Source organism: Aaosphaeria arxii (assembly GCF_010015735.1).
Source record: "Aaosphaeria arxii CBS 175.79 unplaced genomic scaffold BU24scaffold_2, whole genome shotgun sequence".
NCBI classification, from domain to species: Eukaryota; Fungi; Ascomycota; class Dothideomycetes; order Pleosporales; genus Aaosphaeria; species Aaosphaeria arxii.
In genome coordinates this window covers 484,176-510,891 of record NW_022983475.1, presented here as the reverse complement: position 1 = coordinate 510,891, position 26,716 = coordinate 484,176, and the positions used below count along the sequence as shown (strand labels likewise).

Genomic DNA, 26,716 nt, shown 5'->3' with positions numbered 1-26,716 from the left:
AGGGAGAGAGATGCAGCCAATAACCCAGTAGAGAGGAACAGAGAAAACCCGACACCGCCGCTTCAATAGACTTTATCGCGCCAATGGTATACCAGCCTCCGTAAGCCAAATCCGCACAAAAGAAATCTACCCTTTGTAATGGTCCCTGGGATGATGCAAGGTGACCGGGTGACAAGTACTATAAAAGTTAAGACATCCAGCGCTACAGAAAACACCTTTTATCTGTAACCGATAATTTTTCAAGTAATAAGTCTTTAAACAACGTCCGGATGGAAGAGAAGCCCAAGATGCGACCCAAAAATAGAGAACACCGATAATTGCAAACCGCCGTGAATGCGTTAGCGCTAACATGAGACCAGAAGCGCTCTATTCGAAAGATTATGCTTTCGCAAAGATGCAACGCCGTCGCCGTATCCGAGTGGTAGTCCCAATATGTCGAAGGAGATAGATGGATGGATATCGAAGATTTGTACAGGGAGAGTCGATAGTATAGACGTGTGATCCTCCGGAGGATATCAGGGGGGTGGAGAAGAGAATTAAATCCTGGAAGGGACATGCCGGGGCCAAAGAAGGGATCCGGCACGATGGGGATGAGCCACTAGACAACAACGAAGGGACGCCGCAATGCCAACCGAACAGAAAACGCCAAGCCTCGTGCCAGCCGGGCTACTACCAGCGTCGAGACATGAACTGCTGCTGCATCTGTCGGTTGGGGGAGACAGACGGGGGTGGGCTTGCGACAGTTCGAGTCGACGGGTCGACAATGGGGATGGCATTGCGGGTGCGTTGTGCTAGTGGCTGGTGGAGCTTCGTCTGGGAAGAGTTGTTGGAGTGTTGGAAGCCAGCAGGAGTGTATGGGTTGGGAGCAGATGATAGTACGAACGAGGGGGTGGGTTGGAGTTGATGCTGCAGGGGAGACTGTTCAGGCGAACCGCTCGACAACGACGAACGGTCGGAGCCAGCAGAGTGGATGGATTGAAGCTGATCATCGCATGTCAGTGCCTGCTACTGCTTCAAAGTGTGAGGTGGTGTTGGTGTTGACGGGTGGCAAACATCATCGTCACCGTCATCATCATGCTGAGATGGGTCGTTCAACTTACATCATCCTCAGTGAGCAGGTGGAAAGGGCAGAAGAGCTCATCGTCCTCGAGGTCGAACGATCGTGCGGCCTCGAAGTCGCGCTTGAAGGCGGTCATTGTCGGAGCCTCCACGACGAACTCTTTTGGTGTTCGGACCTGGCGGAACTGCTTCTGGTGTTGAGCAGCCGAAACCCTTGGGGCTCTCCGTGATCGGCCGCCATGGTGGTTGTGGGAGTGAGTGTTCATGTGGTGGTGTTGTTGTTGATGTTGTTGTTGTTGTTGTGAACCGTATCCGAAGAATTGCGACATGATGGGGGATGGATTATTGGATGTTGTTGTTGATGGTTGAGTGTTGGGGTGGGAAAGCGTTGGTGGACGGTTGGATTGGGTTGGGGTCGGTGGGATGGCGGGACGTGGGACGTGGGACGACACACAGAACAACAAAGGCGAAACAACAAAGGGGGTTTATTTCGCTTCGGAGGGAGGCGCAAGGTGGTGTCAGCTAGGTAGTGTTGATGTTTGTTAAATTGTAGCGACGTTGAGAGAGAATATTGATATAATTAAGACGGTGGAGGTGAGTTGTTGATTGAGAGGTTGGTATGGAGAAGAGGTTGAATTGGAGAGTGTGTGGTAGAGAGTGTGTGTGTGTGTGTGAGTGGTGGTTTGCGGTGGTGAGCGTTGGTGGGAGGTTGGGATTGGAGTGGGAGAGTAGAGGGTAGAAGAGGGCGAGGGAGAGATAAGAGGAGAGGCAGAGAAGAGAGCAGAGAAGGTAGACGAGAGAGAGAAGACGCTATCCAGTCTCCAGTCCAGCCTATGACAAGAGTAGACAGACTGGCCTGCCTCTTTGCACGCCACCGTGGACAAGGATGGACATGGATGGCTAAGGATGGGCAAGGATTAGCAAGATGATCAAGGATGGGTGTGGATGGAAATGCCCGCTAGTCCACCATCCACGATCTCTCATTCGCCACTACTTTGGCAGCAACGCTTGGATCTCCCCTTGAACATTGAGCCCCTTCAACGCTAGCGGCAAAAAACTCTTGCCAATGTCCCAGCCAGTCCCAGTCCCAGTCCCAGTCCCAGTCCCAGTCTTCCGCCTCCTTCCCCCCTCCTCCTCCCTTCCCCTTCACTCACTCTCATTCTCTGACCCTTCCTTTCCTTTCCCTTCCCCTTCTCTACCGAGTCCCATCCCCCTCATCATCATCACCATCACCATCATCACTACTACTGCCACCACCAAAAGCCTACCCAGGGCTAAACTCATTTCTCACCTTGCCCTATGTCGCACCGCACTCTACGGCCGTCCGACGGTTCGAGCTTACTACTCTGACTACTGTAACTAACTACCTATGATCCCCTTCGTGATCGATCTCCCACGGACACCTCACCTCGTGGATCATGGATCAATTCATACATGTACATAAGTGAAGTGCATCAGTGACTCCTGCCCACAATTAACCTTTACACGTTGGTGAACAACTGTACAGTCTGCAATCTGCAATCTGCACACACTCCTCTGAGTCCTCTAGGTATCCTCACGATGCTGGTCGGCCACGAAACGAGTGGATCTTCCAAGTCAGCAGCTATGCCCAAGTGCGGCGCAGACAACCCCCAGTGCCCCCCCTCCTCTCTTCCCCCTTCCCCTTCTCGACCCGCCGTCTGAACCGAAAGGCGCACCGGCAGCAAGTCGCTCGCAGCCTGGCCTGGCAGTAATCAAACTCGTAGGCTGTCGTAGCTGTATGCCCTACTGTACTTACCATAGTTTGCAGTCTTCTACTGTACACAAGACGTGCCCGTACATTAAGGTCAAACACTGTTATGCGCTTCACGCTACAACTTGCCGCATCGTTGGCGCCTCGTGACCACAATGGCCCAACCACATTCCTAGCCTCTCCTACCGAATCCCCAGCAATCCCCCCCTCCCTGTTCCTCTCCTCTCTCACCTCTCGAGTCTCTCCCTTTGACCTCTCTCTCGAGTCTCTGGTCTGTTCCTATGATAGCCTACATTGTACTGTGTATCTGACCGCTCCTTCAACCACCTATTACCGCTCCCCTTCCCTTGGGCCACGCCAAACACGAGCTAGCCCGTCGCCCGTCTCCATTCCCCGAAGGCTTACAAGGGAGCTGAATAAGTCCTGGAGCCCTTGCATCGGCAAGGGCGCATCCAGCAAATCCTCATTGTCCGGACCCGTCCGTCGACGTAATTAGTCCATTCTCAACTCCAATGTCTCCACTCTCCAAGTGCGTGCGCTGTCGTACCTTCAAGCTTCGCACTCGCTCTCTCACTCTCTTTCTATTGTACGATATCCTATTCCTCTGGGGTGCTTGCTGTTCTACAGTCTGCAGGCAATACCACTACCTAGATCGACAAGCAGCAATGCTCGCTGCTGTGCTGGTGCTTGTCCAACAACCTGTCGGCAGTGCCTCGCTCTCGCGCCAATTTAGTTCACTGCACCTCCTCCGTACTCTTCTCCCAGCAAATGACCCTTCTCGTGGCTTGAGGGGGCATTCCTGGGCTGCTCAACGGGTCGACGCATATCATCTCCCCCTTGAGCGACATCCAAGTGTTCGAGAATGCTCTTGATCCAACGTTCTGTGACCCCATTCCATGCCCATCACTCATAATAAACACACTTATCCACATAGCGCCGGGATACAAAGGCTGCAGGTGGTCAGCGCCTGCAGGCTTCACTACTGATATGACAGTATTGCTGCTGCCGTCTGTCCAATGTCGTGGATTGTTCGACAGAGATGCAGAACACAAAGCAACAATGAGAGACCCTTTGCTTGTGCAACAGACCCCTCCAGAGACCCTTTCCGATCATGGTCGGTCAGGGTCGAGCAAATAGCCTGCCGCCGTCCATGCGTTGCGCTCCCGACGCTCTGCTCTCTCCCAGCGAGCGAACGGCGCGCCCGCGCTCAAACAATGCACCATAATTAGCAACACCTCATTAAAGCCGTTCTATGTACAAGTACAATGCAAAACACTCGAGCCCCAACGGCCTGGGTTGTGGGAATAATACCAGCGACTTTCTATGAAGGCCAATATCATTTCGAGCTTCCATTCTGTTCGAAACGACTCTTGGATCAGATTCGTTTGTGGTACACTTGCCCTGCCTCATATTGCGTACAGATACAGCGCGCTTGGCAACCGCTGCATCTCGATTGACTAAACAACATCAGCTCACCTCTCCACCCATCTCTCCCCACGTCCCGATGCACAAAACCTGCCTCGCCTTGCCTCACTCACTCACTCATAAATGACATGCCCAGTGGGGTGAGGGTGGCACAAGGTGGGCGGATGTACGCATGCTGCACGAGTAGGGATAGGACCGGGGACAATCCATCTAATCATTCATCAATCTGTCGGGGTGAACGACGATAGTGATGCCGATCAATAACAGAGGCCGCTTCGAATTCGACAATCCCTTCCCTGGCCTGGCCTGGCCTGGCCTGGCTGGCTACGCCTCGTCTCGTCTGTTTCGCGACACGAGCAACAAGGCTGTAAGAGGTCTGTAGTTAATGCACGCTCGAATATCTCCTGCTGGTAGGTCGAGTGATGGTGGTCAGCACCCAAATTAAAAGTCGAGAAAGAGACCTCAGCACAGCAATCTCTCGTTCCCCGTCCGGGAAATCGGAGGTGGCTCAGCGACGCACCTTCGTACATCCATCATACATGGAGATCGTGCCGTGCACAGCAATGCCCGCACAGGAACTGTGGGGTCCTGCGTACCTACAGTAGCAGAGAGCTATGGCCCGCTGGCCGTCGCTGCGCTCCGATCTGGGGAGAACAGAGCAGAGAGGCGCAGGCAGACAACAGAGCGCATAGCCTTACAGCAATGGGAAAACATACTACCCCATTCGATCATAGCCATCATCGTATTCCTGGCAAAACGCATGGTACAGTACAGGCTGATCGTTATGATGCAATACCCAACTGCTCACTCTCCATGTACGCTATCCAATGCATGTATACAGCCATCAACGGAGAAACCGACAACATCAACAAACAATGAACAGCTACAGCCTCGCCCTCCCAGCGACAGGAAGATTTACAATCCCCTTCCTTCCAATTCTTCTCGCCCGCGAGGACACAATGTCGGACTTCCCACCTCCGCCTCCGTCTTCCTTCACACCTCACACATTGTCCGTATCTAACCTAACTGCTCCTTAAACCCTCCGGTCGGATATGGCCCTGCAGAACTCAATGTCCATAGTTACGTATACCTCAACACATGAACTTCACCACGCGACTCTTTTCCTTTCCTTTTCCTCGGAACACCGTCAACCCCATCCCCTTCCTTTCCCCATGTCACCCATCACATCATTCCTCCCCCAGCCAGCAGTGTTTGACCACACACCCTCCCCTGCCGGGTCGGTGGCTCGCTAGACAGACTCCGGCCTAGCAGCCTGGCTGACAGTACATGAGCAATCGGAAACGAACGAGGACGCACGACTGAACGACGGCGAGACCCTTAGATTCGAATTAATCTATCAGGTATTCGCTGCGTTCGGTTCGTAAGATCTTTGCAATCGAGAGCTGTGATGTCATTGTCGACGTCGTTGGGTGTTGAGGGTGACAGTGGCGTGATGTTGATGTCTGCTCGTATCTCTCCATCAATCTACGAGGTAATTAGGTTGCTGATGCAGGTGAGTGCTGAGATGTTCTACCTGCGTGCGCGGTAGTGGTTACGGTAGTTGGCCGCAGAGTGGACGTATTCAGTCAGGGTTGTCGCTTTGCTTTGCTGATACTACGCAAGTATGCTAGAAATATGTGATTTCAACGCGGACGGACGATGGTTGCTTGAGTAGAAATAAGGTATGGTTTCTTTTGCTTGTTGGCCGGTTAGAGAATCTGTTTATTGCCTTTTAGTGATGGGGATAGATTTAGAAGATGCATAGCAGACAAATGACTAACAACATATACATGCATAGACATTTACGTACATATCTACACATATCTACACATTTATATACATCTGCTTACATTTGTATACATCTACCTACACATCTACATATCTATATATCTACCTACACGTCCACACATTTACCTATACATCTACATATCTACACACACACCTACACATTTACATATTTACCTACACATACATTATTTCATACATTGCTATATACAACATTAACAGATCCATTAACTACAACATCAACAAATACATCCATCCATCTATACATCCTTCTTACGCATACAAAGCACCGCACTCCCTTGAAGTATAGCCCACTAAAATAGTTCTTTGCTTAAGAGAGGTTGAGATGGCAGGCATACATGAACATAGGTGGGTTTTTTTGAAGGGAATGGTATGCGTAGTTCGTAGTGTACCCACGGAGGAGTTCTTGATATTAGGATCTAACAGTCACTACAACCCAAACTCCCCCGTATGAATAATTCTCATTTATATCCAAACCCCCCACACATCTACTTATCCAACCCCCTCGACTTCACAAACTTCGCAATCGAGTCCTTACACGCCTTGTCCGAATAATTCTCCCAAATCTCATACAGCGAAATCAGCTCCTGCGTGCACTCGACCACGGCCTCGATATCCACACTACTCTCCGCCAACCAGTCCACCAACTTCTGCACGCGGTTCTGGCTGCCACCACCCCCGGCACCACCACCACCTCCCCCACCGCCCCCAGTACTCCGCATACTCCCCAGCGTCTGCAGCGCACTCGACACGCTCGCAGCGTGAATCTGCAGCCCCCCCTGCGTCGGCTTCAGCACGACGGCGAGGAACAGCGCCGTGATAGCGACGACGTGTGGCGGATGCAGCAGCGGCAGGTCTGTGAGGTAGTGATCGTTTATGATGGACCACGCGAGGGCGTTCTCCTCCTGCGTGAGCTGGAATTGCGTCTGCAGCTCCGCGAGGCTGCGGTACGGGTGGTGGATGATCAGCTGCGAGTTCATCTCCGATATCAGCGTGAACTCGCACTCGCCGATCTTGGACACCTCGCTGAAGGATGTATCTGGGTGGGGTGAGTGAAGTCTTAGTAAGAGTGCATCTCGTGGATGAGGCAGTGACGAGAGGGAGGAGGAGGATGAGGACGACGTACCCCAGCAGTGACGGGCTTCCGCGAGGATCATCCGGATGTGCTGTGGGCACTCTTCCATCTTGCAGGCGAGGTAGAGGGAGGTCGCGAGGACGAGGGCTGGGTTCGTCCGCCGGATCTCGACTTTGGTGTAGAAGCGCCGCACGTAGACTTGTGCAGTCGCGAGCGCTTGTTGCCGGATCCCCAGCGGCCGGGCCATTTTCGACAGTTCTGAAGGGTGTTGTATTAGTGTTTGTTGCGGGCTGAGGGGGTTGCGGTCTTACGGTGATAGAAATATATGCTCAGTAACCGCCTATCCGGTAGGGGGTACATGTTCACCAGGTTGCGCTCCGAGTCTTCGATCTTTCGACGCTCGGTGTTTAATTGCTGCTTGGAGAAGGTCCAGAACTTCCGCTGGGTGGATTCCCAGTAGCTGGACGCCATTATGGGGGGAGGGGGGAATGGAACGTGACGCCTATCGTCAACAATAGTGCGATATGTATATTAAACAAGAGATACAGAAAGGGTTGGGCTCAGCATCAATCAGACAGACAGGCAGGGCAATCTCAAGACATATGGTCGAAGCATAAATTTCGTGAATCCAACTTTAAGCAAATGACCTGACCAGACCGCTGGGATAGTATGAATGATGCCTTGCTCAACGGTTCTCGTCTGAGGGCACCTGAGAAAGGAGGAGAGGCTTTCTCTCCCGAAACGGAAGCCTGGGCCTGCTCGCCCTGCGAACGTCCTGTAGCAATATCCTGACCAACTACCCTGTTACACAACGCCAGATCACAGACGTGCAGACTAGACCGACGGCTTCCTGTACAGTTCGGGTGGTCATGAAACAGACAATTGGATAGATCGATTCTCGTGATGTCGAAACTCGATCGATGAGGTCGGGTCAGTAGCCACCTTCCGAGGCAGCTATTCTGCATTAGTCATAGCGTGTAATCCGAACTTCAACACCTCTCCACTGCATCATCGCAAGCGGGGCTTTTCTTGAATAGCTACCAACCCATTCATTCTTGGAAGGTTTCTCACCTCTCCCTTCGCTATCACTTTTCCAAACGATCCACCGCGACCCCATCCGCACCGACCGACCGCTATTCCCTCCCCCAACCACGAGTCACAGCCATGATAGACCACAGATAGCCACCATGGACACAGAGACCGCGAATGCCCAGGATGCGCGGGTTGATGCATTGTGGGCAACGCTCGATACGCGCAAGCAGGGGCAGCTGGACCTAGCCGGCCTCAAGAAGGGGCTTCGAAAATTGGATCACCGTGAGCTTTAGTCTTGGCCCTTCTCGACGGAATGGCAAACCGCTGACAGACAGTTCCGCAGCCTTGAAAAACGCAGATCAACTCCTGGCCGAGATCCTGAAAACTGTCGACGCCGACGGAGACGGATGCATTCAATACAATGGTCAGTGGGGGGCGACTAGCCGGGGCCCAATATGTATCCCGTTTTTACTGATGGAGTTCGAACAGAATTCCGCTCCTTCGTCCAGCAGACCGAAAAGGAGCTCTTGACTCTTTTTCAGAGTATCGATCACAACCACGACGGGAAGATATCCAAGGAGGAACTCCGGAATGCCTTCAGCCGTTCTGGACTCGCTGTGCCGAATTCGAAGCTGGACAATTTCTTCCAGGAGGTGGATGTCAACCAAGATGGGGTAATTAGCTTCGACGAATGGCGGTAAGTGTTTTTGTCATGCTGTGGAGATGCTCGCGAGACCAACGGCAATATTGTCAAAATTGATGTGTTTTGGTGTGGGGAATATGGCATCAATTGATGAAACAAATTCGAACGCGATTACTGATGCATTGCAGCGACTTTCTCCTGTTCATCCCCGCGACTGCGCCAAACCTGAAAGCGGTCATTTCCTACTTTTCTGCCACCATGAAAATGAACATCGAAGGCGACGTCCAGATAAGTGACGACGTAATTGATGGACTAGGTATAACACAACGATTTCTTCGCATTTTCTTTGGGTCACTTTTCACTATTGCCAAATCACCATCGCAATCATTTCCTTCGTCCGACCAAGTTGAACTACTTGATGTGCACCACGTCACACCGTCTCCCGTATCACATTCCGCTGTCTCTCACACCCGCCCGCCACGCCCTGTCCAGTCCGTGGGAACTGTTGTCACGGAACTCAAGGAAGAGGTCGGGCAAAGCCTAAAATCAATGCTGATTTCTTGTGTTCCCAATCCAGGCTACTTCGTGGCGGGAGGGCTAGCAGGAATCGTGTCTCGCACTTCAACTGCCCCCCTCGATCGTCTCAAGGTCTATCTCATCGCACAGACCAGCGTCGCCCAAGACGCCGTCTCCGACGCAAAATCTGGGAACGTCTTCCGCGCCTTCGCCAGGTCCTGGAAACCGCTCGTGGACGCCACGAAGGAACTGTGGCAGGCTGGCGGCATGCGCAGCTTGTACGCAGGTAATTAGCGCCGAGATCATGTATCTTTGGGTTGCAGTTGCTAATGGATGCATTTAGGAAACGGGTTGAACGTCGTGAAAGTCATGCCCGAATCCGCAATCAAGTTCGGGTCCTACGAGGCCGCAAAGCGAGCATTCGCCAAGCTCGAGGGACACAGTGATCCAAATCAAATCCACTCGTGGTCCAAATTTGTGGCAGGTGGATTTGGAGGTTAGTCGCGATTCTGATTGCCAGCACCCCATGGTCTAACTCGTTATCCGCAAAGGCATGATCTCTCAATTTGCTGTCTACCCCGTCGACACTCTGAAGTTCCGCATGCAATGCGAGACAGTCTCGGGCGGACTGCATGGAAACAAGCTCATCATCGCAACGGCAAAGAAGATGTGGAATACCGGAGGTTTCTTCGCATACTACCGTGGCCTCCCGATGGGGTTGGTCGGCATTTTCCCCTACGCTGCCATCGACCTGGGCACTTTCGAGTACCTGAAACGAACCATCGCCACACGGAATGCCAAAAGGCGTGGATGCCACGAAAGCGACGCTGAGCCGGGAGGTTTCATGACTGCCGCCATTGGCGGTTTCTCAGGAGCGTTCGGAGCCAGCGCCGTCTACCCCCTCAACCTCTTACGAACTCGTCTCCAGAGCCAGGGCACCGTTTTGCATCCGCGGACGTACACCGGAATCGTCGATGTCACTCGACAAACCATCCAGGGCGAGGGATTCCGCGGTCTCTTCAAGGGCCTCACGCCTAATCTACTGAAAGTCGTACCGGCCGTGTCCATCACTTACGTCGTCTACGACAAGTCCAAGAAGATGATTGGCCTTCGATGATGAGTGAAGACTCACCACTGGTGTTCCACACCATTGTATCCCCATACTTGTGTATCTTAACCCGCCGCAACATTGCCCTTTCCCACCCATCCATCCATCGGCAACATTCGCAAAACAACAACAACCCGAGTCCCTCCCTCTCCCTCTAAAAAAACGACAACCCTTCACAATTCCCCCCACACACAACAACAGCATGTATACACTAAGATACCCTTTTTTCAAAGCCACCGCCCTTTCCCTTCTGTCAGCGCTCGCGCGCATGCTTCGACGAACAGTGGCCGGGTCGGGCAAGGCTCGCGAATTTTTCATGCATCATCACATCACACACACATCGGCATTTTGGAGCGTGGCGTCTTTGGTTGGATCGATTTGAACTTTTTCTACTTCCCTTCTTCTTCTGCTTTGGCGGGGGAGGCTGGCTGGCTGGCTGGGGGGCGCTTTATGTGCGGCCGGTGTAATTTTTCTGTTTTTGTAGGCTGTATGGATGGAACGGGATGGGATGGGATTCCTTTTAACCCTTAACGAGAGAAAACAAAAAGTCGGGATAGATTTTACTTCTTTTTCCTCTTACCTCCTCCAAGACGTGGCTATATATATATGCACCCTATGAATCATCACAACATTGTGGCTGATAGATTGTGATTGTGTCAGAGCAGAGATTTTCGTTTTTTCATTGTTTTAAGAAGTAGTACATGGTGGTCCTGTGACTCTCCTTCCTCTTCTTCCTCCTTCATAGCTTCGATCGATCGATCAATCGATTCCGGCGACGTTAAAATATATGCACATAAAATAGAGTTTCAAAAGTTCTCCCCGCCTTCCAATAAAGAAACACGGATGGAATTGGCTTCAATCCAGAAAACCAAAAACGCCGACGATTTTTCGATGCGTGGGGGGCGTTTGTTTAAGTCATGACATTGGCGATTTTCATTGGGGGGCGTGAGGGTGTAGCAGCTGGACGCTGGGATGGTGGTGTTACATGATGGATAAGAGTGTACAATTGGGGAGGTAGGTCGATTATTCTTTTTTTTTTTTTTTTTTTGGGCTTGCTTGCTTGGTTTATAGGAGTTTGATAGTTCTTTGGTTCTCTTGATTTTACATGCATTTACTCGTTGATCTTGGCGAGAAGCCTGGTGGGTTTGTGTTAGTGTTTTCGATTGAGTTGTGGGGGAAGATGAAGGGGACGTACTCATGGTCACGGAAGAGAGAGTACTCCTCCTCACCGACCTTGATGGGGCTGCCGCCGAACTGTCCACACGTTAGCTTCTCCGAAATCCCCGCCATTGAACCTTCCCATAGATCCCTTCTCTAGATCCAGCTTCATCACGGAGTGCCAACATACCTGGGGAATCAAAACCTTGTCGCCGGGCTGGACGCTGGGCTGGATCCTCTTGCCCTCCTTGTCGAAGGCACCGGGGCCGACGGCCAACACCTTTGCCTCGTTGAGCTCCTTGACCGAGCTCTCGGGGAGGAAGATTCCGGTCGCGGTCTTGGTGTCCGCCTTGATGCGCTGGACGAGGATGCGGTCGAGGAGGGGAGCGATGCTGCGAATGGAGCGGACGGCGGCCTGTAGTAAATAGCTTTGTTAGCATTTCTTGTATGTGCGTGCGGGCGGGCGGCCTAGGAGCTCATAGGTAGAGCTTACCATTTTGAATTGATGGGTTGGGGAGAGAGCGGTCTAAGAGGATGTTTGGGATGTGGGATATTGGAAACTGGGGTTGAAGGTTCACGGGCGAAATGGAGGAGAAAGATGTTTTTGTGATGGGGGAGGAGTCGGAGGTCTAGAAAATTCGGAGGCCCGTGCGGGTTTGTGAGAGCTTGCTTCTTTTTTGCTGTTGTGAACCTCGGAACGAAAACGCGTTTCTCGGAACAAACGATATTGGCGAATTGGGCTCTCTGCAACTGCTGCTTACCCCTGGATCGTGTTCTTCACGAGCTTCCTTGTACTTTTGTTCAGGCTTCTGGTGAGGGCTTTGTCAATGTTATAGCGACGTTTATGTGGGGAAGTCATGCGCTCAGGTTGAGGGAATGCCTCTCCGCACTCCCGAAGGGACGATGCATAACGAGATGGTATAGCAGCAATGCTGCCGATGCACCTATAAGTGATCAAGAGTTCTTGGGAGAATTAGACAAGAGTCTTCCGCGTTCATCATGGAGGACACAGAAGACAATCGGTTCGTTATATACTCTCTACCGCATGATTCCGAAGAACCTCTTTGAGCGCTAACATGTCTACAGGCCTTGCAATAAGCGGTGGCGTGGATTCTATGGCCCTGGCCACGCTTTGCTCGAGGTTACGAGGCGATTCTGCTGCCTTCCCAAAATGCCACGGGATCATCATTGACCACAAGGCACGCCCCGAGAGCACAGAAGAGGCCCACTGGGTATCAGACCAATTGCGGAATAAACGTTAGCCATTCGATCCTCATGCTCCGTGGTAGCAAACACTAACATGAACAGTTCATATGAAGACCTCAATCGTACCGATTACCTGGCCTGAGGACGTTGATCCGCACAACTCCAGCCGTTTCGAGACCGTCGCCCGCATACTTCGCTATCGAGCTCTCGGACGGGCATGCAGGGATTCCAAGACGGAGTCGCTGTTGGTGGCCCACCACTTGGACGACCAAGTGGAGAATGTCGTGATAAGGCTCATTGATCAGAAGTGGAGGACGGGGCTTCAAGGCATGAAGGTCAAGGAGTCCATTCCTGAATGTAGTGGTCTATATGGGGTCCACCATAGCGGCCGGCCCACACTATCATCCCCAGACACGCCGCTTCCAATCGAGAACGGCGGTATCAACATTCTGCGGCCTCTACTTGCATTCGAGAAGAGCCGACTCATTGCGACATGCGAGCAACATGGTATTCCATGGGTCGAAGACAAGACTAACAAGGATCCGACTCTAACAAACCGCAATACAATCCGATACATCATGCAAAATAACAAGCTCCCGGCTGCATTATCGAAAGATGCGTTGATCGGTCTTTCAAAGCACATGCAGGATCGTGTCGATTCGCATCAGGACATCGCAGATCGGGTCTTCGACACGACTCCCATCAAGCTGGACCTTCAGACTGGTTCCGTGAAAGTTCGCTTTCCAAATGACAGTGCATTCCTCGGTGGGAAACCCATCGAAACGGATGCAGACAAGGCTATGGCAAGAAACACGGCTTGCCTGTTCCTACTACGCATAACAGCGCTGATCAGCCCGAAGGAAAACAACTCGCTCAGTCAGCTCGCGACTGCAGCCGACAACATCTGGCCATCTCTGATAACGGATCCGGGCGTTGAAGGGAAGAGTGCCTTCACGGTCCATGGCATAAGTTTCCGTGTCCACGACGAGCCATCGTCCACTGACGTCGACACACGACCGTCCGAAGCTCATGAAGATGCACAATGGTTATTGATACGCCAGCCCCTTGAAACACAAGAAATGAAACGGGAGAGTGGGCTACATATAGTTGTTCCACCATCTACACTCATTCGTAACACGCCGGACAACTGGAAGCTCTTCGACAACCGATTCTGGATCACGATTGAGAACAAGACACAGGACGATCTGGTTCTCCGGATGCTGACCCCAGAGGACGTCAAGAAGTACGCACCCAGCCGCCTACTAAAGCAAGATCACGCGCAGTGGATTGAGGACCGTTTGATGATATCCGCGCTTAGTCTCGTCAGGCCAGATACTCTCCGCAAGACCATACCGGGTATTTTCCGCCGACAGCGGGGAGATCTAGGTTCCGACTCGCTGATCGCCCTTCCCACCCTCGGAGCGCTACTCCGGCCGAGGGATGGGGTCCACTTCTCGGACATATGCAAGTTTTCGCTTCGCTACAAGAAGATTGATATCCGCGACCGCAAACTATCTGATGTTGTGGTCGGGGGCATCGATGCAACGGACATACACTTGGAGTTCAAACGCCTGATGAACAACCGGAAACTGTTCTACAAGAAGGACGTCAAAGTTCGGCACAGGCGACCAGAGAGCTCGCGTCCGATCTCACCTCATTCGTTGAACGACTTTTACTCCCAGGACAGGTCGACCAGGTGGTTTTGATGATTGGAATGTCGAAAGCCTGGGAGAACACCGATTACCATTTTGGGCTAGGTACAGGAGATCATTCGATGTTTATTTGGGCGGCCTGAAGGACGAAGGCCAAGGCCAAGAGAGAGCGAATTATACAGCAGAGTCGCAGACTGAAGGGAAGGGAAGAGGAGAGCATGAGGGGGAGAGGAGAATATGCATGCAGACAGCCGAGAAGGTCGACAGCTCCACGGAGCCACGACTGCTGCAGTGGATGTCCAGATTAGCATTTATGGACCCATAGTAGTGGGATATCATCCTCGTAGGCGAGGGTACAGCTTAGCCGAGCACATGAAAGACGTTCAGTTTTTTCTACCGTAAGGACGAAGAGAAGAATGGCCGGGACTAAAGCCTTGTATAGGATGACAAGGGGCATGTAGGGAGTATAGCTACTGCACCCTTCGGTGTTATGTGTAATATACACGGAGTAGCAGATACTTATAGAGTAATAAGTACCTCATACGATACGAGGTGACGAGCAGGTAGAGTGCAAAGAAGGTTATCTAGTGATCTGATAAAGAAGGATCGACCAATCCGAATGACGCACGTGAGACCGCATCCGTGCTAGTTCCGATAGTCGGGCCCAGCCAGAAAATTCGCGAACCACTGGCGGGCCTTTTGCCATTTTCCCTCTCATATAATCCACGGCACGGCCCTCACACTTCACAAAACCATGTATCTTTCCGTCGTCACTCCCGCGAAGGATCCGCTCGCCTCCCCATATGTCCATGTCCGGTAACACGAGTTCGGACATCCTCATCGTACGTCCCACCTCCAATTGATATTATCCCATCTTGCAAGCTGTTGCTGTTGTTTTCGTTGTTGTCCGTTGCATTACCGCTACATTCTAAGCGTAATCGAACACGCGACTAGCTACTCAGTGTACCTTTTTGGTGGTGGGGAAGCTTTGCTCGGTGGGATGAAAACGAATTGATAATTTCGACAACAATTCGAGTACAATGAGTTAACCAACCTCTTCTCCAGGCGGGCGCATTCGCAGCTTTCTCGGTCGATCTGCTCGTATATCCTCTCGATACCCTGAAGACGCGCTTCCAGTCTCCCAATTACTACCGCTACTATGTCAATCCCACGACACAGGCGCCCAAGCCCGCGCTCTTCCGCGGTCTCTACCAAGGCCTCTTCAGCGTCATCATAGCAACATTGCCATCCTGTACGTATACCTTGAGAGCCTCAAAGAAGCTTCAATCAGCTCTCCCGAACACTCCCTGATTTATCCCAACCCAATCCCACCATCCCGCACCTCGTCCATTTCCGACCCAAACACTCACAACCACCCCCAGCAGGAGCATTCTTCACCACATACGAGCAGACCAAATCGCTCCTAACCTACCTCAACCCACCGTCCGCACACAGTAGCAGCAATGCAGGCCTCATTCCCGCGCCCATCATTCACTCGACAGCCTCGTCGATCGCCGAGCTCGTCTCCTGCGCCATCCTAACGCCCGCGGAGGTGATCAAGCAGAACGCACAGATGGTGAAAGCCGGGTCTCCCACCAACGCCACGCTCCAGACGCTCAAGAAGTTTCGCTCGAACCCGACGGCGCTGTGGCGCGGATACACGGCGCTGGCCGGACGCAACTTGCCCTTCACTGCGCTGCAATTCCCCATGTTCGAGAAAATGAAGCTTGCGATCAAGGAGTACAGGGCTAGGGAGGGCCTCGCGACGGGCACGATCTTGGAAAGTGGAATCATCACAGCTGTGAGCGCCGGGTCTGCGGGTGCGGTCGCGGCGGTCGTCACAACGCCAATTGATGTCGTCAAGACGAGGATCATGCTGTCTGCAGCGGACGACGCAGCGCACGAGGCTGCTAAGTCGTTATCTCAACCCAAGAGCAACGGTCTTGTTGACGCATTTGGAAAGTCTGTAGAAAAGGGCAAAGGCACGTTGAAAGCCGCTGCCGAGAACCTCAACCCTGTCGCAAGCGGACAGAAAAAGAGCAGCAGTAGCAGTGCATGGCGCATTGGCAAGGAAATCATGCGGGAGAAGGGCTTCAAGGGACTCTGGAGGGGTGGCGCGCTGAGAGCCGTATGGACGTTCGTCGGGAGCGGATTGTACCTGGGCGTCTACGAGAGCGGTCGCGTGTACCTCGCCAACAGGAGAGGCGAACATGTGGATGAGGAAGACCTGCTATGAAAAGAGCGATGGGCAATTATTTGAGCATGGCTATCACTGCACTTCTGTTCCTACTGCTACATTCCCTTATAGGGGTGAGGATAAGAGATAGAGAGTACTCTGTATATATAGATAGGTAAACAATAAACACTACATAACACCTTCACTAACATGTTTAGTTTCTTTATTATCTTCACCTTACTATTATCTTTACTTCACTTTACTTCACTTTACATTGCCTTGCCTTGCCTTGCTTTACTTTACTTCACTTCTACTTCCACTTTACTTCACTTCACTTCACTTCACCTGACTTCACTCTGTTCACTTCACTTCACTTAACCATCCTATTCACTTTACTTGACCATCCCGTTCACTTCACGTTCACTTCACGTTCACTTCACTTCACTTCCACCTCACTTCACCTTACTTTACCTTACTTCACCTCACTTTAACCTTACTTTGTTCACTATACCGTTCACTACCATCTTCACCACTATCTTCACCATCATCTTCACCTTTACCACTTTATTTTAAAAACACGCACTTTAGAAGTAAATACATTTAGCATCTACAGACAAGAGCTTCCTTTCTCTACCTTTTGTTAAGGATAGTCCTTATATTATAGACTATAGTACAGACAGACAGACCAAGTTAGAGGGGAGATGTTCATTCTCCCTGGTCAATCCATCTTCCTGCTTAGAATCTGTAAAGAGGATATCACTGTAAGTAAGATTACTTCGCCGCGTATTCACGTACACAAGGGCATATAAACACCTTCAAGGAAACTTGGAAAGGCTGGCTCTCTGCGCTACAAAACATGATGGAAGAGCAAGGAAGGATGACAAAGTGTGTGTCGTAGTGAGCGAAGTGAATTGGACGTCAGTCAGTGGGGAAGACATGAGGTCTGATGGATTTTTGTTTATTAGCATGTACTCCGTATCTTCGACACAACTTTAAGGTCCTGTTCCATGTTCTCAGATGCGATAATCAGACATGCATGGTCGGAAGAGTCGCCTTGTAATGCTACCATTCATCGACAGGAGCACATTCAGTTCGAAACAATGGATCGAAATCCCAAGGCCAATCCCAAGAACTGCGGTATTTGATCAAAGGATCCTGCATGAAGTCGAAGTCGGGAGGTTGGGCTGCAGACCTTCAAAGAGGCTCGCTCCACAGGACAGACAGACACCATGAGAAATGCAATGCAAAGATCGACACATTGTATTGTATGTAAGTGTCCCCCCCCCACCTCCCCCCGGCGTACAGCGTAACGCAAAGGCGCAAATCCCCACTTTTGTCCTTCTTGTCTCCGAGCAGCTGCACAGCACATCGTACCACCTCTCTTCCGGGGGGAAAAGCTGGCAGCACAGGTAAACTAGTTAGACGGAGGGGGAGGGGACATGAGGGATTTGGGGCGAACAAGGGGCGGGTTCGGTTCGTTTCGGAGTTGTCAAAAGACGCATTGTGTATCCTCTGCATATGCTGTGTATTTCGTAACATGCATTCGGGAGTTTTCATTTGGGTGTGGGGAGGTACAAATTTCGCGTTTCCTGGCCATTGAGTAGGGGACGTTCGAGTCGCACTGCAGAACCGGGAAATGCAGATCGAGAAGAAGGTCGTTTACTTGGGTTCGAACGGTTGGTACGCTGCGCTGCCCGCCCACACGTTTGTGTTCAGGGCCACAGCGCCATCAGTTCCGAATGGATCGTCGTCGTGCCCATCTCGCTTGGTGGTGTGGGCGGTTGTATGCAAATCAACATGCTAGGAGTGTATCACGACGGCGACAGATCACCCTCGCTTCCGGATCCCGGCTGCACGTTCTGAGATGGAAATTCTCCGACCGTTGTGTATCGCCCACCCACCCCCAGCAGCAGCAGCCGTGGGAAACACTTACACTATCTGAGCGACGTCTCGGGTGGTTGCTGGGTCACGTTGCTCAGCCTCGCGCCTGCCCGTGAAGTGACATTTGCCACTCGCGACAACAATGTGAGCTTCTGCAAATCGACTCCTGGACACTGGTGGTAACAAGCCCCGACATCGGTATTCAAATGCTGGTGGCACTGGAAGGGCGGTGAGAATGGGTGCAAAGCGAAAATGGTTGTATATAGTGCGTTGCATAGGTACAGTTCTGATAACACCACCGGTAATAGGAATCAGCACGTTATTGGAAGTGCGTCTGGCTACAGCAACTACGGGTAGCTTTGATGCTGTCGTGGAACTCTTGTGAGATTAAAATCAAACCCGGTGGAGGCACTCTTACCTTAATTCCGTTCTCCCAACAACGTTCTTCAGCCTTCTCTACAGCACAAGGGATGAGACTCAACTGCGTGTGCGGGCGCGTGTGGAAACATCGTCCACGCTGTGCTTGTTGACGGGCACTGGACCGGACTGTGAACAGCCAGACTCCGTGAGTCTGATCGAACAGGTCCATTTTCGTTGTACTGCATTGGGCGTTGGTTTCGAACACATCCGCAGGCTCAATTTAGGGCTTCATGCATCACTTTCCGGTGTCATGCAGACAGCGGCGAATCAACATGGACGTCATCGATCCAAGGTCACAAGGAAGGTCGGAATGTTGACATGCTGGATCCAATCGATTCAGTTCATGTCCTTTCGATACGAGCAGGGGGAAGAATTGTCTGATTGAGGAATGGAAGAACCATCCTATTCTGAAATATCCTAAATCTCGACGTAGTGTGACTCTCGTACTAGGTGAATACAAATTATCTGCTCACTCGCATGACGAATGTGAGCGCGTAAAAGTGGGGACTTTTCGGATGTCTGTAATGCTCATCCCGCGCTGCTGCAATGTAGAAAAGTCCGAAAGAGTGAAGAAAGCGTTGTGGGGAATATGTCAAAACAAGTTGCAACCAGGGAAGGCTGCCATTGAGTGAGAGAAAATGAAAAACAACCAATAAACAAAGAATAACTAACTCCTCTCCGAGGTATGCAATGATGTACTGGCGAAAGTGTAGTGGTACATGATGGTACGAAAATGAGTCTCTATTGTTCGTGTGACAAGGATCTGTCCCACAAGCAGGACCTCATTCCACCAGAAGTGCGCGAAAATACCGTTAAAGTAATTGCCACAAAGTATGACTTTATCTGTTAGGCCGTTGCAACGTCAACAGGAGTCGGTCGACTCATCATGAAGATCGGCTGACTGTCCAAGAGAGCATTGCCATGTCGCATATGCGTGCAACCACCTGCTGAGAACCGTTGCGGCACTCATAGCTGATGAAGCTCATGGCGACCGTTAGCTTATTGATTTCGCTCTCCGGGTTCTGGTCGATCACGGATGGAAGGCTGTTGGGGAAGCCGTGAATGCGATTGCCCAAGTGCCGTGCTATCGCGATGGAGTAGATCGCATCGCGCACCTCTAATGATGATAGAACATTGCGCATGGTCCCTAGTGCGTATTCAACAGCTCCAGCGGGAGCAGACTCGTTGTCGGCATTGACCACAAAATTACCCAACTCCTCCCAAAAAGTAATCTCCGTTTTCTTAAGTTCTGGAATATCAGGTCCGTACGGTATCTGTCGGACTGGATTTGCTGGCAGGTTCTGATTGGTTAAAAGGGCTTCTAGAATGTCGAAACGTGCCCGGACTTCTTTCAGTGACACATCCTCGTTCTCGGAACTGGGAGGTGTTGTGCCATTCGTGCCATTCGTTGTTGGAGGCGCTTGTTTGCAGACTCCCAGCATGTGCCAAATCAAACGGGCCTCCTGACTGAAAATGCTGCCCATGTCTGCACTTTGAGAGCGGTACTTGACGGTTTCCACAAAGTGTATTGCCTCCTCGTGAAGGTGCTTGTCCGCCAATATCTTCGTAAGCGCGTTGCTGTTCGTTGAAAACCATTTCGTTTCGAGGACCGCATCCAAGCCAAGGCAGTAATCGTTGGCAAAAATTGTTTTTAGCTCTTCATCGAGTTCTGGGGTTATAGGGGTAGCGCGAGGTGGAACGTCCGGAGGAGGGTGGTGAGCGATTGCGAAGACGTCATTAATCCTGATGCGTTTTGCTATTTGCGCATAAGCTTATTGTTATGGTATAAATGCCTTCAGTAGTTTTTACACGTACCTTTCGTAAGAGGAGCCTCTGGCCCTCCGGGATACTGATTCGGACTATTCAAACCCCTCAATACAGGATTCAAGGCATGAGCACCGTTATAAGGAGCCTGCCCGCCGTGCATGTTCGGATCGGCGGCGAGAGCAGGATCAATGGCAGAACCTCCAAAATTCTCGTGGGGATGACCCGATCCACTCGCAGGTGGCGGCGCGTAACCAGCAGAGGCGGCAGGAGCGTAACCCTGAGGAACCTGTCCAGCGTACGCGGCAGTAGATGGAGGAGCAGAAGCCTGAACGGGGGAGTGGTGAGGTGCCGCGTTGGGAGCTGGCTGTATCGTCGCAGGACCCGGTTGTTGCTTAAAGATCGGGTCGTAGCCAAGACATTCGCGCTTGCTCTTCTGGCAATTGCGACAAGTGGGATGTCCTTCGTCGCACTACACAAAAATAAATCGTCAGTGATGATTTTCACAAGGTTTGGGACAAGGAACGGGTGGAGGTTGTTTGGGTCTCGCTTGATAGTGCCTCTCGGTTGAAAGTAATTCCCAGCAAGCTGGATCTCGTAACCTCGAGCCTTCACGTCCCAGGATCGCATTTCGCGTAAAGAGCGCATGCCGATTGAGACGGTCGCCTTACCTTTATTCTCCTTTTCCGACAGGTTAAGCAGCCAGTCTTTGTGCGACGCTTGATCTCCTTCTTGTGGCGCCCGCCCGAAAGTATCCGTTGATCGGCCTGAGGAGGCAGTGGATATCGTATCTGATGAAGTCCTCCAGCCATTGGCATCGATTGGCCTGGCGGCGGGGCGTGTCCATGGGGGTAGTATTGAGCCATGCCATGCGGCGGCGGCGGTAACGGAGAGCCCATGGGCTGTTGGCCATGTTGAGGTTGGGGAGGCTGTTGCGACTGGCCATCCTGCAAACCGCGTATGGGAGGTAGATTCAGAGGAGGGAGGGACATGTTCGAGCCCTGCGGCGAGCCTCTGTACGGCTCAGGATTCGCCTGACCGAGCTGGGGAGGAGGGTAGGTATAGGTAGGTTGCATTGAGGGCGATGGATAGGAATGCGGCGAAGGGTAGGAGTTTGGTCTGGACTGCTGCGTGCTCTGATCCGCCATTGTGGATTGCGAGTAGTGAGAGGGAGCTGGGGAGAAGGGTGCAGCGATGCTGTGCGCTTTGGTGGAAAAATCGTGTGACATGCGGATCGCGCAGAGTCCGGCGGTAGGGAGTAGGCCTCCTGTCCTCGTTTCCCTCTGGAGCGTCACCAGAGAAAAAGAGGATGTTGGAGAGTAGGTTCGCGGAGCGCGAAGAACACGACAGGAAGCAGCACTGGGGTTGGGATCAGATGAGAGCTGGTAGGATGGTTGGTTGGATTGGGGGAGGGGGGAAGGTAGCAAGCGAGAAAGCTTGAATAGCTTGCCCTAGAATGTACAAGTGAGCGAGTGACCACCAGCGGCGCAGCAGCAGCAGCAGCAGCAGCAGCAGCAACGAGCAGCAAGGTCAGACGGAGAGGTGAGTGCAGGTAGGTAGGACAAGCAGGAGTCAGGACACGGGCAGGATAGGCAAGGCAAAAGTATCTCTAGCGGTATCTTGCAGAGTGTCGATATGCGGTAGCCTGTAAGTAGGGTGCCCAGGGTACGAGGGTAGGTTGGTATTGGACCTTGGTAGGCAAAGTTGGTCGGTAGGAAGTAAAAAAATGGGCGGCGTTGGCGGCGGCGGCGCGCAAGGGGGTTCCTCCCTCCCTACCTCGGCAGGGCACAAGCGAAATCGTCTAAACTGTAGCGCGGTAAAAGACAGACGCTTCCTGCGAGATGGTATGGTCAGAAGTGTAACAAAGCAACGATAGTAGTTATGATTAGGCGAAAGGGGAGGTTTTTTTTTTTTTGCGACAAGAAGGGTAGGGGGGGAGGGAGTCGGTAGTGAGTGAGAGTAAGTCGGAGAGGGAAAAAGATGAAGAAAAGGAAAGAAAAGTTGAAGAGGGAAAAAGAGAACTAAGACTAAGAGGAGTGTGGGTGGGTGGTGGGTGTGGGTGTGGGTGTATGGATGGATGGGGATCATGTACTGTGTACCTAAGGCAAAGTAGCGTCCAAGGCTGCGTGATGGTGGTGGTGCGTGAGCGTGATAAAAGAGAAGAGGCGGCGCAGGGGAAGGGAAAGAGAAAGAGACAGGAAGAATTAGGGAAAAAGAGGTTCAAGGGATCAAATCAATCAATCTCGTCCAAGCTTTTTGGGAGGATTGACGATTATTGGGGAGAAGTAATTGGTAGTAAAGGTGAGTTGAGTTGGGGATAGGAAGATGGGACAGACAGGACAGGCCCATGATTGAAGCCTAGGGAAGAATAAAAGGTCCCACCCCCAAAAAAGAAAACCAAGACAACACCAGCAGTTTGGCCGGTCCATTCATTATTCTTCTTGTTGACTTGCTGAACTTATGCTGTTCAGAGACAACAACAACAACAACAATAATACACGATATGCTGGATGCTGGATGCTGGATGCTGGCTGCTGGCTGGCACTGCTGGGGCTGGTTCTATGGAGGACTGGACTGGCACAACTGGCTAGGTATACACTAGCTTATGGTTTGCCTCTAAACTCTTCGTAGAAGGTACCGAGTACTTCAGAGAGACCAACGCCAAACATGCCCTGGATCGTGCCGCGAGCCGCTTCAACATGCATCATGTTATGCGCCAAAGGAACTTGGAGCATTCGGCGCAACTGTCCTGTAATTACTGTACATGGGTGCATGGTTTGTGTGTGCGTGTGTGCGTGTGTGTGTGTATGTGTGTATGGTGTAATAGCGTATGAAGGAAATAGAAGATGAGATGATGGTGTGTGTGTGAATGGGTGAATGGATGGGTGGATGGATGAATGCAGAACAGCGGGACGAGAGGAGGGGGTCACACCCCCCTTCCGCCCCCCAAAAGGCACAACATACCTAACAACTCGCCTAATACAAGCCCGCCGCTGGACTTCCCGTTGCTCTCCACGCGCGCACGCGCAACCGAGGGAGAGACGAGAGGGTACTTGTAGGGGTGTCAAAGAGTAATGGTCGTCCCCCAACCCTGACTGAACTGGGTAGGTTGAACAACAGAAAAAACAACCTTCAAGCAGAATAAGTCTTTTCTGGTTGGTGATGGATGCAGGGATGAATTCCCAATTCAAGATGGGATGGATGTATGTTTGTTCCCAATGAGTTCGACAAGGCGAAAAGATGAACGGTGAAAGGTTCGAAGGATGAAGGATGGAAAGGTAAAGGTAAATGGTGAGAGATGTATTGTATGAGGGAGAGTAAGAGAGTGTGTGGGTGTGAGTGGTGGAAGAACGGAAGGGAAGGGAAATCGTGAAAAGTCGTTGAAAAGAGGTAACGTCCTTGGCATGTTACCCGATACGGTTAGTCCCACAATGATACCACCCTCAACGCTCACCACCTCGCCTCTCCAACTGTGCCATCTCATCCTATACCAATAGAGGCTGATGCGATGCCATTGTCTTCTTTCTCTCCTGCGTGGCCCGCCTGTGGCCTATGGCCTGCATCTTCCTGCATCTTCTTGCATCGTCTTGCTGGCATGCCTGTTGGCCGTTCGCCTTTCCTTCCTTCTTGTTGGCCTACCCTCTGTTCCTCCGCTGCTACTTGTACATACACAGAACGCCGTATTCGCGTTCACGCACTTCAATTACTTGGTGCAGTATATCAAATCACTCCGAATACGTCCATCTACATCTGCAGTCGTAATTCATTCGATCTCTGAACCTCTCCCCAACCTGCTGAGACTTGAAGTTCTCTTTTACCCTCCCTAGTCGACCAATCCAACAACTAACCCAACCCCCTCCCCTCTCCCAATCGAACTGATCCAAAGACCAAACACTCACACGCACGCACCGTTGCCCAATGACAAGATCATGCAGCCAGGCGGACAACTGCAGACTGCATCCACGACGTGTCCGGCCCTGGCCCGATCCGGAACTGCAATCTCGTCTATCCTTACTCTCCATCACGCATGCACATGCTTCTCACTTCATCCTCTCGCGCATACACATACGCAATTCGTAGTGAGTGGGCCGGGAGGGCACTGATTCCGTTAGATGACCTGCCAGGCTATAATTCCGAAGCCGTGAGCTATTCTATAATCCTGCAATTATATATCCATACCCACAGATGACCAAGTCCGGTGCCGAGTCCGCACCTGGGCCATGGCTCGCTCGCTCGCTCGCTTGGATGCCTGCCTGCCTGCCTACCCAGCTCGCCTCTGCCCAACCCGCAGGAACGTACATACATATACATACATACATACATACATACATACATACATACACACATATGTACTGTATGTACGCAGTCTCTGTACTGTATGTACCGTCTGTATTATGTATGTACGCATGTACATGGTAAGGTGTAGGGGTTCATCCAATATCAACAACGCTCCTTCTGGGCCTTCTCTTCGTCTCTCTCAGCCGTCTTCCTCTCCACCGACACGGAGCACACTTCCTCTCTCTCAGCTTAAAAATAAAGTGCCTGATGTCACGACGCGTCTCGAGCGAGTAGAGGGCAAGGCAAAGAGGCACACCACCCTTCTAGGGGCTGTTACCCATGGTCCTAGACCGGCCCGGCTATCCACTGGATCGGTCTGGGTAGCAACGCATGCTTCAGCTACGAGAATTGTCACCACTGTCTTGCATCTATGAGCACCATGCCCATGCCCGCTGGGCTGACAGGACGAGGTAAATTTGCGAGCTGCACAGTTGCACCATGATTTACCCGCGGGCTACATCGGAGTCGAAGGAGAAGAACCCGTAAGTGGGCTCAAACCCCCCATCAATGACAACAATCACTCTCGCGGCTCTTCGCCGCAATTGAATAGCACAATCCAGACTGTGAACAGGGGCAAGCCTAGCGAATGAGGTAGTATTTCGGCGAAGCATACCGATGTACGGAGTACCTGTGCGCGTATGTCTCTCTCTTTCTCACCCAACAGGCAGCACAGCTCTGCGTCAAGCCCACGCCTGACGACGAGGCAACTTGTGTTACCAGAGGCTGTCAACGGATAAAGGCAGATGTAAATGTACTGCCGTTGGAGCCGTGATCATGGCCGTTACCGTTGCGTGACGGCAAGTGTGACAAGTCTGGTGCAATTAGCAGAAACGATTAGCCAGCGACAATCAGCCTTCGAATGCATTGTTCGGGTAGGCGCAGAACTGTAGCGATCGATGGCCTGCTGGGAACTATTCATTGACGAGATCCCCGCCTCAACCCTTTGGCGAACCCCAGAATCTCTCAGCCCTACAGTGCTAGCCATGGTGCGGAAGCGATCTCAGCTTGGAAGGGGTCTGCCTGGTGTCAGCGACTCACTCGAGGCGAGAAAAGGCGAGAAGAGGCGAGACGAGGCGAACATGGCTATCGGTCCGCTCCATTTACCTTACGATTGTGGATTCATACAGTCCACTCTTGCTATACAAAATCTCTGTCAAAGACCATTAACTACCGACGACAGTAAGTCGCGCATTCAGTGCGTAGTACGTGCAACGGTCAGCACGCTCGGACTGCCCCCTAGAGTGTTTAAAAATTGGAATGAATGATCTAATATGGGCGACACGATGTAGCGGCAGCAGAACTTATGAAACCTTGATTTATTAGCTGCTTCTTTCCAATAGTGCACTGCCAACTCCCCTCTGGTTAACGCACGTGTTAAAGACGGCAAGACGGCTTCAAGTTGCCTCCGAATTCAGCATGGACTGGCACTCTTCCAGTGTAGTTCTTGCAACTCTCAATCTCACAGCGTGGAAAAGGTTCTCGCCAAATAGTCGCAGGGGTTCCCTTGAGAGGGAAGGCATGCGGGATGACTTCGAGAACGTTTGCCCATGCTTCTTTCGTTAAGTTGGAGGCTAGCCTGTATCGTTGACGGTGTATGCAGTCACGGCGAATGAGTGTGGTAGACCCTAGCCAATTCATTAGCAGGACTACCTAGGAGATGACATTGAATTGAACTCCGAGGCTGGCTGGCGCCCGATCTGACACCACCACGAACAACGGCGATCA

General features: G+C 51.8%; 12 protein-coding genes across 12 annotated transcripts; 7 read left to right on the top strand and 5 right to left on the bottom strand.

Moving 5' to 3' along the window:
* Positions 1-510: 510 nt before the first annotated feature.
* On the bottom strand, positions 511-1,513 carry BU24DRAFT_103371 (uncharacterized protein). The gene is made up of 2 exons (XM_033520719.1): positions 1,101-1,513; positions 511-981 (listed from the first exon to the last, which is right to left on the bottom strand). Exons 1-2 carry the CDS (start codon positions 1,386-1,388, stop codon positions 670-672), a joined length of 600 nt encoding a protein of 199 aa, XP_033387051.1. The 5' UTR covers positions 1,389-1,513; the 3' UTR covers positions 511-669.
* Positions 1,514-3,033: 1,520 nt separating this feature from the next.
* BU24DRAFT_418248 (uncharacterized protein) lies at positions 3,034-4,123 on the top strand. Its single transcript, XM_033526937.1, has one exon. The coding sequence runs from the start codon at positions 3,304-3,306 to the stop codon at positions 3,661-3,663; it is 360 nt and encodes a 119-aa protein (XP_033387050.1). The 5' UTR covers positions 3,034-3,303; the 3' UTR covers positions 3,664-4,123.
* Positions 4,124-6,069: 1,946 nt separating this feature from the next.
* Positions 6,070-7,836, bottom strand: BU24DRAFT_103350 (C/H/G cyclin). The gene is made up of 2 exons (XM_033520718.1): positions 7,409-7,836; positions 6,070-7,355 (listed from the first exon to the last, which is right to left on the bottom strand). The coding sequence occupies exons 1-2, from the start codon at positions 7,566-7,568 to the stop codon at positions 6,511-6,513; spliced, it is 1,005 nt and encodes a 334-aa protein (XP_033387049.1). The 5' UTR covers positions 7,569-7,836; the 3' UTR covers positions 6,070-6,510.
* A 448-nt stretch (positions 7,837-8,284) lies between these two features.
* Positions 8,285-10,405, top strand: BU24DRAFT_458451 (calcium dependent mitochondrial carrier protein-like protein; the record flags this gene model as incomplete). Its single annotated transcript, XM_033531635.1, has 6 exons — positions 8,285-8,411; positions 8,473-8,553; positions 8,619-8,826; positions 8,961-9,574; positions 9,632-9,784; positions 9,840-10,405. 6 exons carry the CDS (start codon positions 8,285-8,287, stop codon positions 10,403-10,405), a joined length of 1,749 nt encoding a protein of 582 aa, XP_033387048.1.
* Positions 10,406-11,422: 1,017 nt separating this feature from the next.
* On the bottom strand, positions 11,423-12,140 carry BU24DRAFT_418240 (chaperonin Cpn10). The gene is made up of 4 exons (XM_033526936.1): positions 12,048-12,140; positions 11,745-11,969; positions 11,592-11,650; positions 11,423-11,532 (listed from the first exon to the last, which is right to left on the bottom strand). The coding sequence occupies exons 1-4, from the start codon at positions 12,048-12,050 to the stop codon at positions 11,508-11,510; spliced, it is 312 nt and encodes a 103-aa protein (XP_033387047.1). The 5' UTR covers positions 12,051-12,140; the 3' UTR covers positions 11,423-11,507.
* Positions 12,141-12,256: 116 nt separating this feature from the next.
* On the top strand, positions 12,257-14,879 carry BU24DRAFT_418238 (adenine nucleotide alpha hydrolases-like protein). The gene is made up of 4 exons (XM_033526935.1): positions 12,257-12,576; positions 12,641-12,811; positions 12,863-14,354; positions 14,414-14,879. The coding sequence occupies exons 1-4, from the start codon at positions 12,399-12,401 to the stop codon at positions 14,553-14,555; spliced, it is 1,983 nt and encodes a 660-aa protein (XP_033387046.1). The 5' UTR covers positions 12,257-12,398; the 3' UTR covers positions 14,556-14,879.
* Positions 14,880-15,043: 164 nt separating this feature from the next.
* Positions 15,044-16,788, top strand: BU24DRAFT_418237 (mitochondrial carrier protein-like protein). Its single transcript, XM_033526934.1, has 3 exons — positions 15,044-15,254; positions 15,478-15,664; positions 15,795-16,788. The coding sequence occupies exons 1-3, from the start codon at positions 15,216-15,218 to the stop codon at positions 16,646-16,648; spliced, it is 1,080 nt and encodes a 359-aa protein (XP_033387045.1). The 5' UTR covers positions 15,044-15,215; the 3' UTR covers positions 16,649-16,788.
* Positions 16,789-18,380: 1,592 nt separating this feature from the next.
* BU24DRAFT_405464 (uncharacterized protein) lies at positions 18,381-19,058 on the bottom strand (the record flags this gene model as incomplete). The annotated part of the gene is made up of 3 exons (XM_033525702.1): positions 18,381-18,447; positions 18,522-18,826; positions 18,888-19,058. 3 exons carry the CDS (start codon positions 19,056-19,058, stop codon positions 18,381-18,383), a joined length of 543 nt encoding a protein of 180 aa, XP_033387044.1.
* Positions 19,059-19,773: 715 nt separating this feature from the next.
* BU24DRAFT_458448 (uncharacterized protein) lies at positions 19,774-21,801 on the bottom strand (the record flags this gene model as incomplete). Its single annotated transcript, XM_033531634.1, has 3 exons — positions 19,774-20,645; positions 20,705-21,125; positions 21,325-21,801. The coding sequence occupies 3 exons, from the start codon at positions 21,799-21,801 to the stop codon at positions 19,774-19,776; spliced, it is 1,770 nt and encodes a 589-aa protein (XP_033387043.1).
* A 981-nt stretch (positions 21,802-22,782) lies between these two features.
* BU24DRAFT_405462 (uncharacterized protein) lies at positions 22,783-23,503 on the top strand (the record flags this gene model as incomplete). Its single annotated transcript, XM_033525701.1, has 4 exons — positions 22,783-22,954; positions 23,125-23,244; positions 23,285-23,428; positions 23,481-23,503. 4 exons carry the CDS (start codon positions 22,783-22,785, stop codon positions 23,501-23,503), a joined length of 459 nt encoding a protein of 152 aa, XP_033387042.1.
* Positions 23,504-24,146: 643 nt separating this feature from the next.
* BU24DRAFT_418234 (uncharacterized protein) lies at positions 24,147-24,824 on the top strand. Its single transcript, XM_033526933.1, has one exon. The coding sequence runs from the start codon at positions 24,162-24,164 to the stop codon at positions 24,429-24,431; it is 270 nt and encodes an 89-aa protein (XP_033387041.1). The 5' UTR covers positions 24,147-24,161; the 3' UTR covers positions 24,432-24,824.
* BU24DRAFT_102931 (uncharacterized protein) lies at positions 24,677-25,399 on the top strand. The gene has a single exon (XM_033520717.1). It carries the CDS (start codon positions 24,874-24,876, stop codon positions 25,363-25,365), a length of 492 nt encoding a protein of 163 aa, XP_033387040.1. The 5' UTR covers positions 24,677-24,873; the 3' UTR covers positions 25,366-25,399.
* The last annotated feature ends 1,317 nt before the right edge of the window (positions 25,400-26,716 follow it).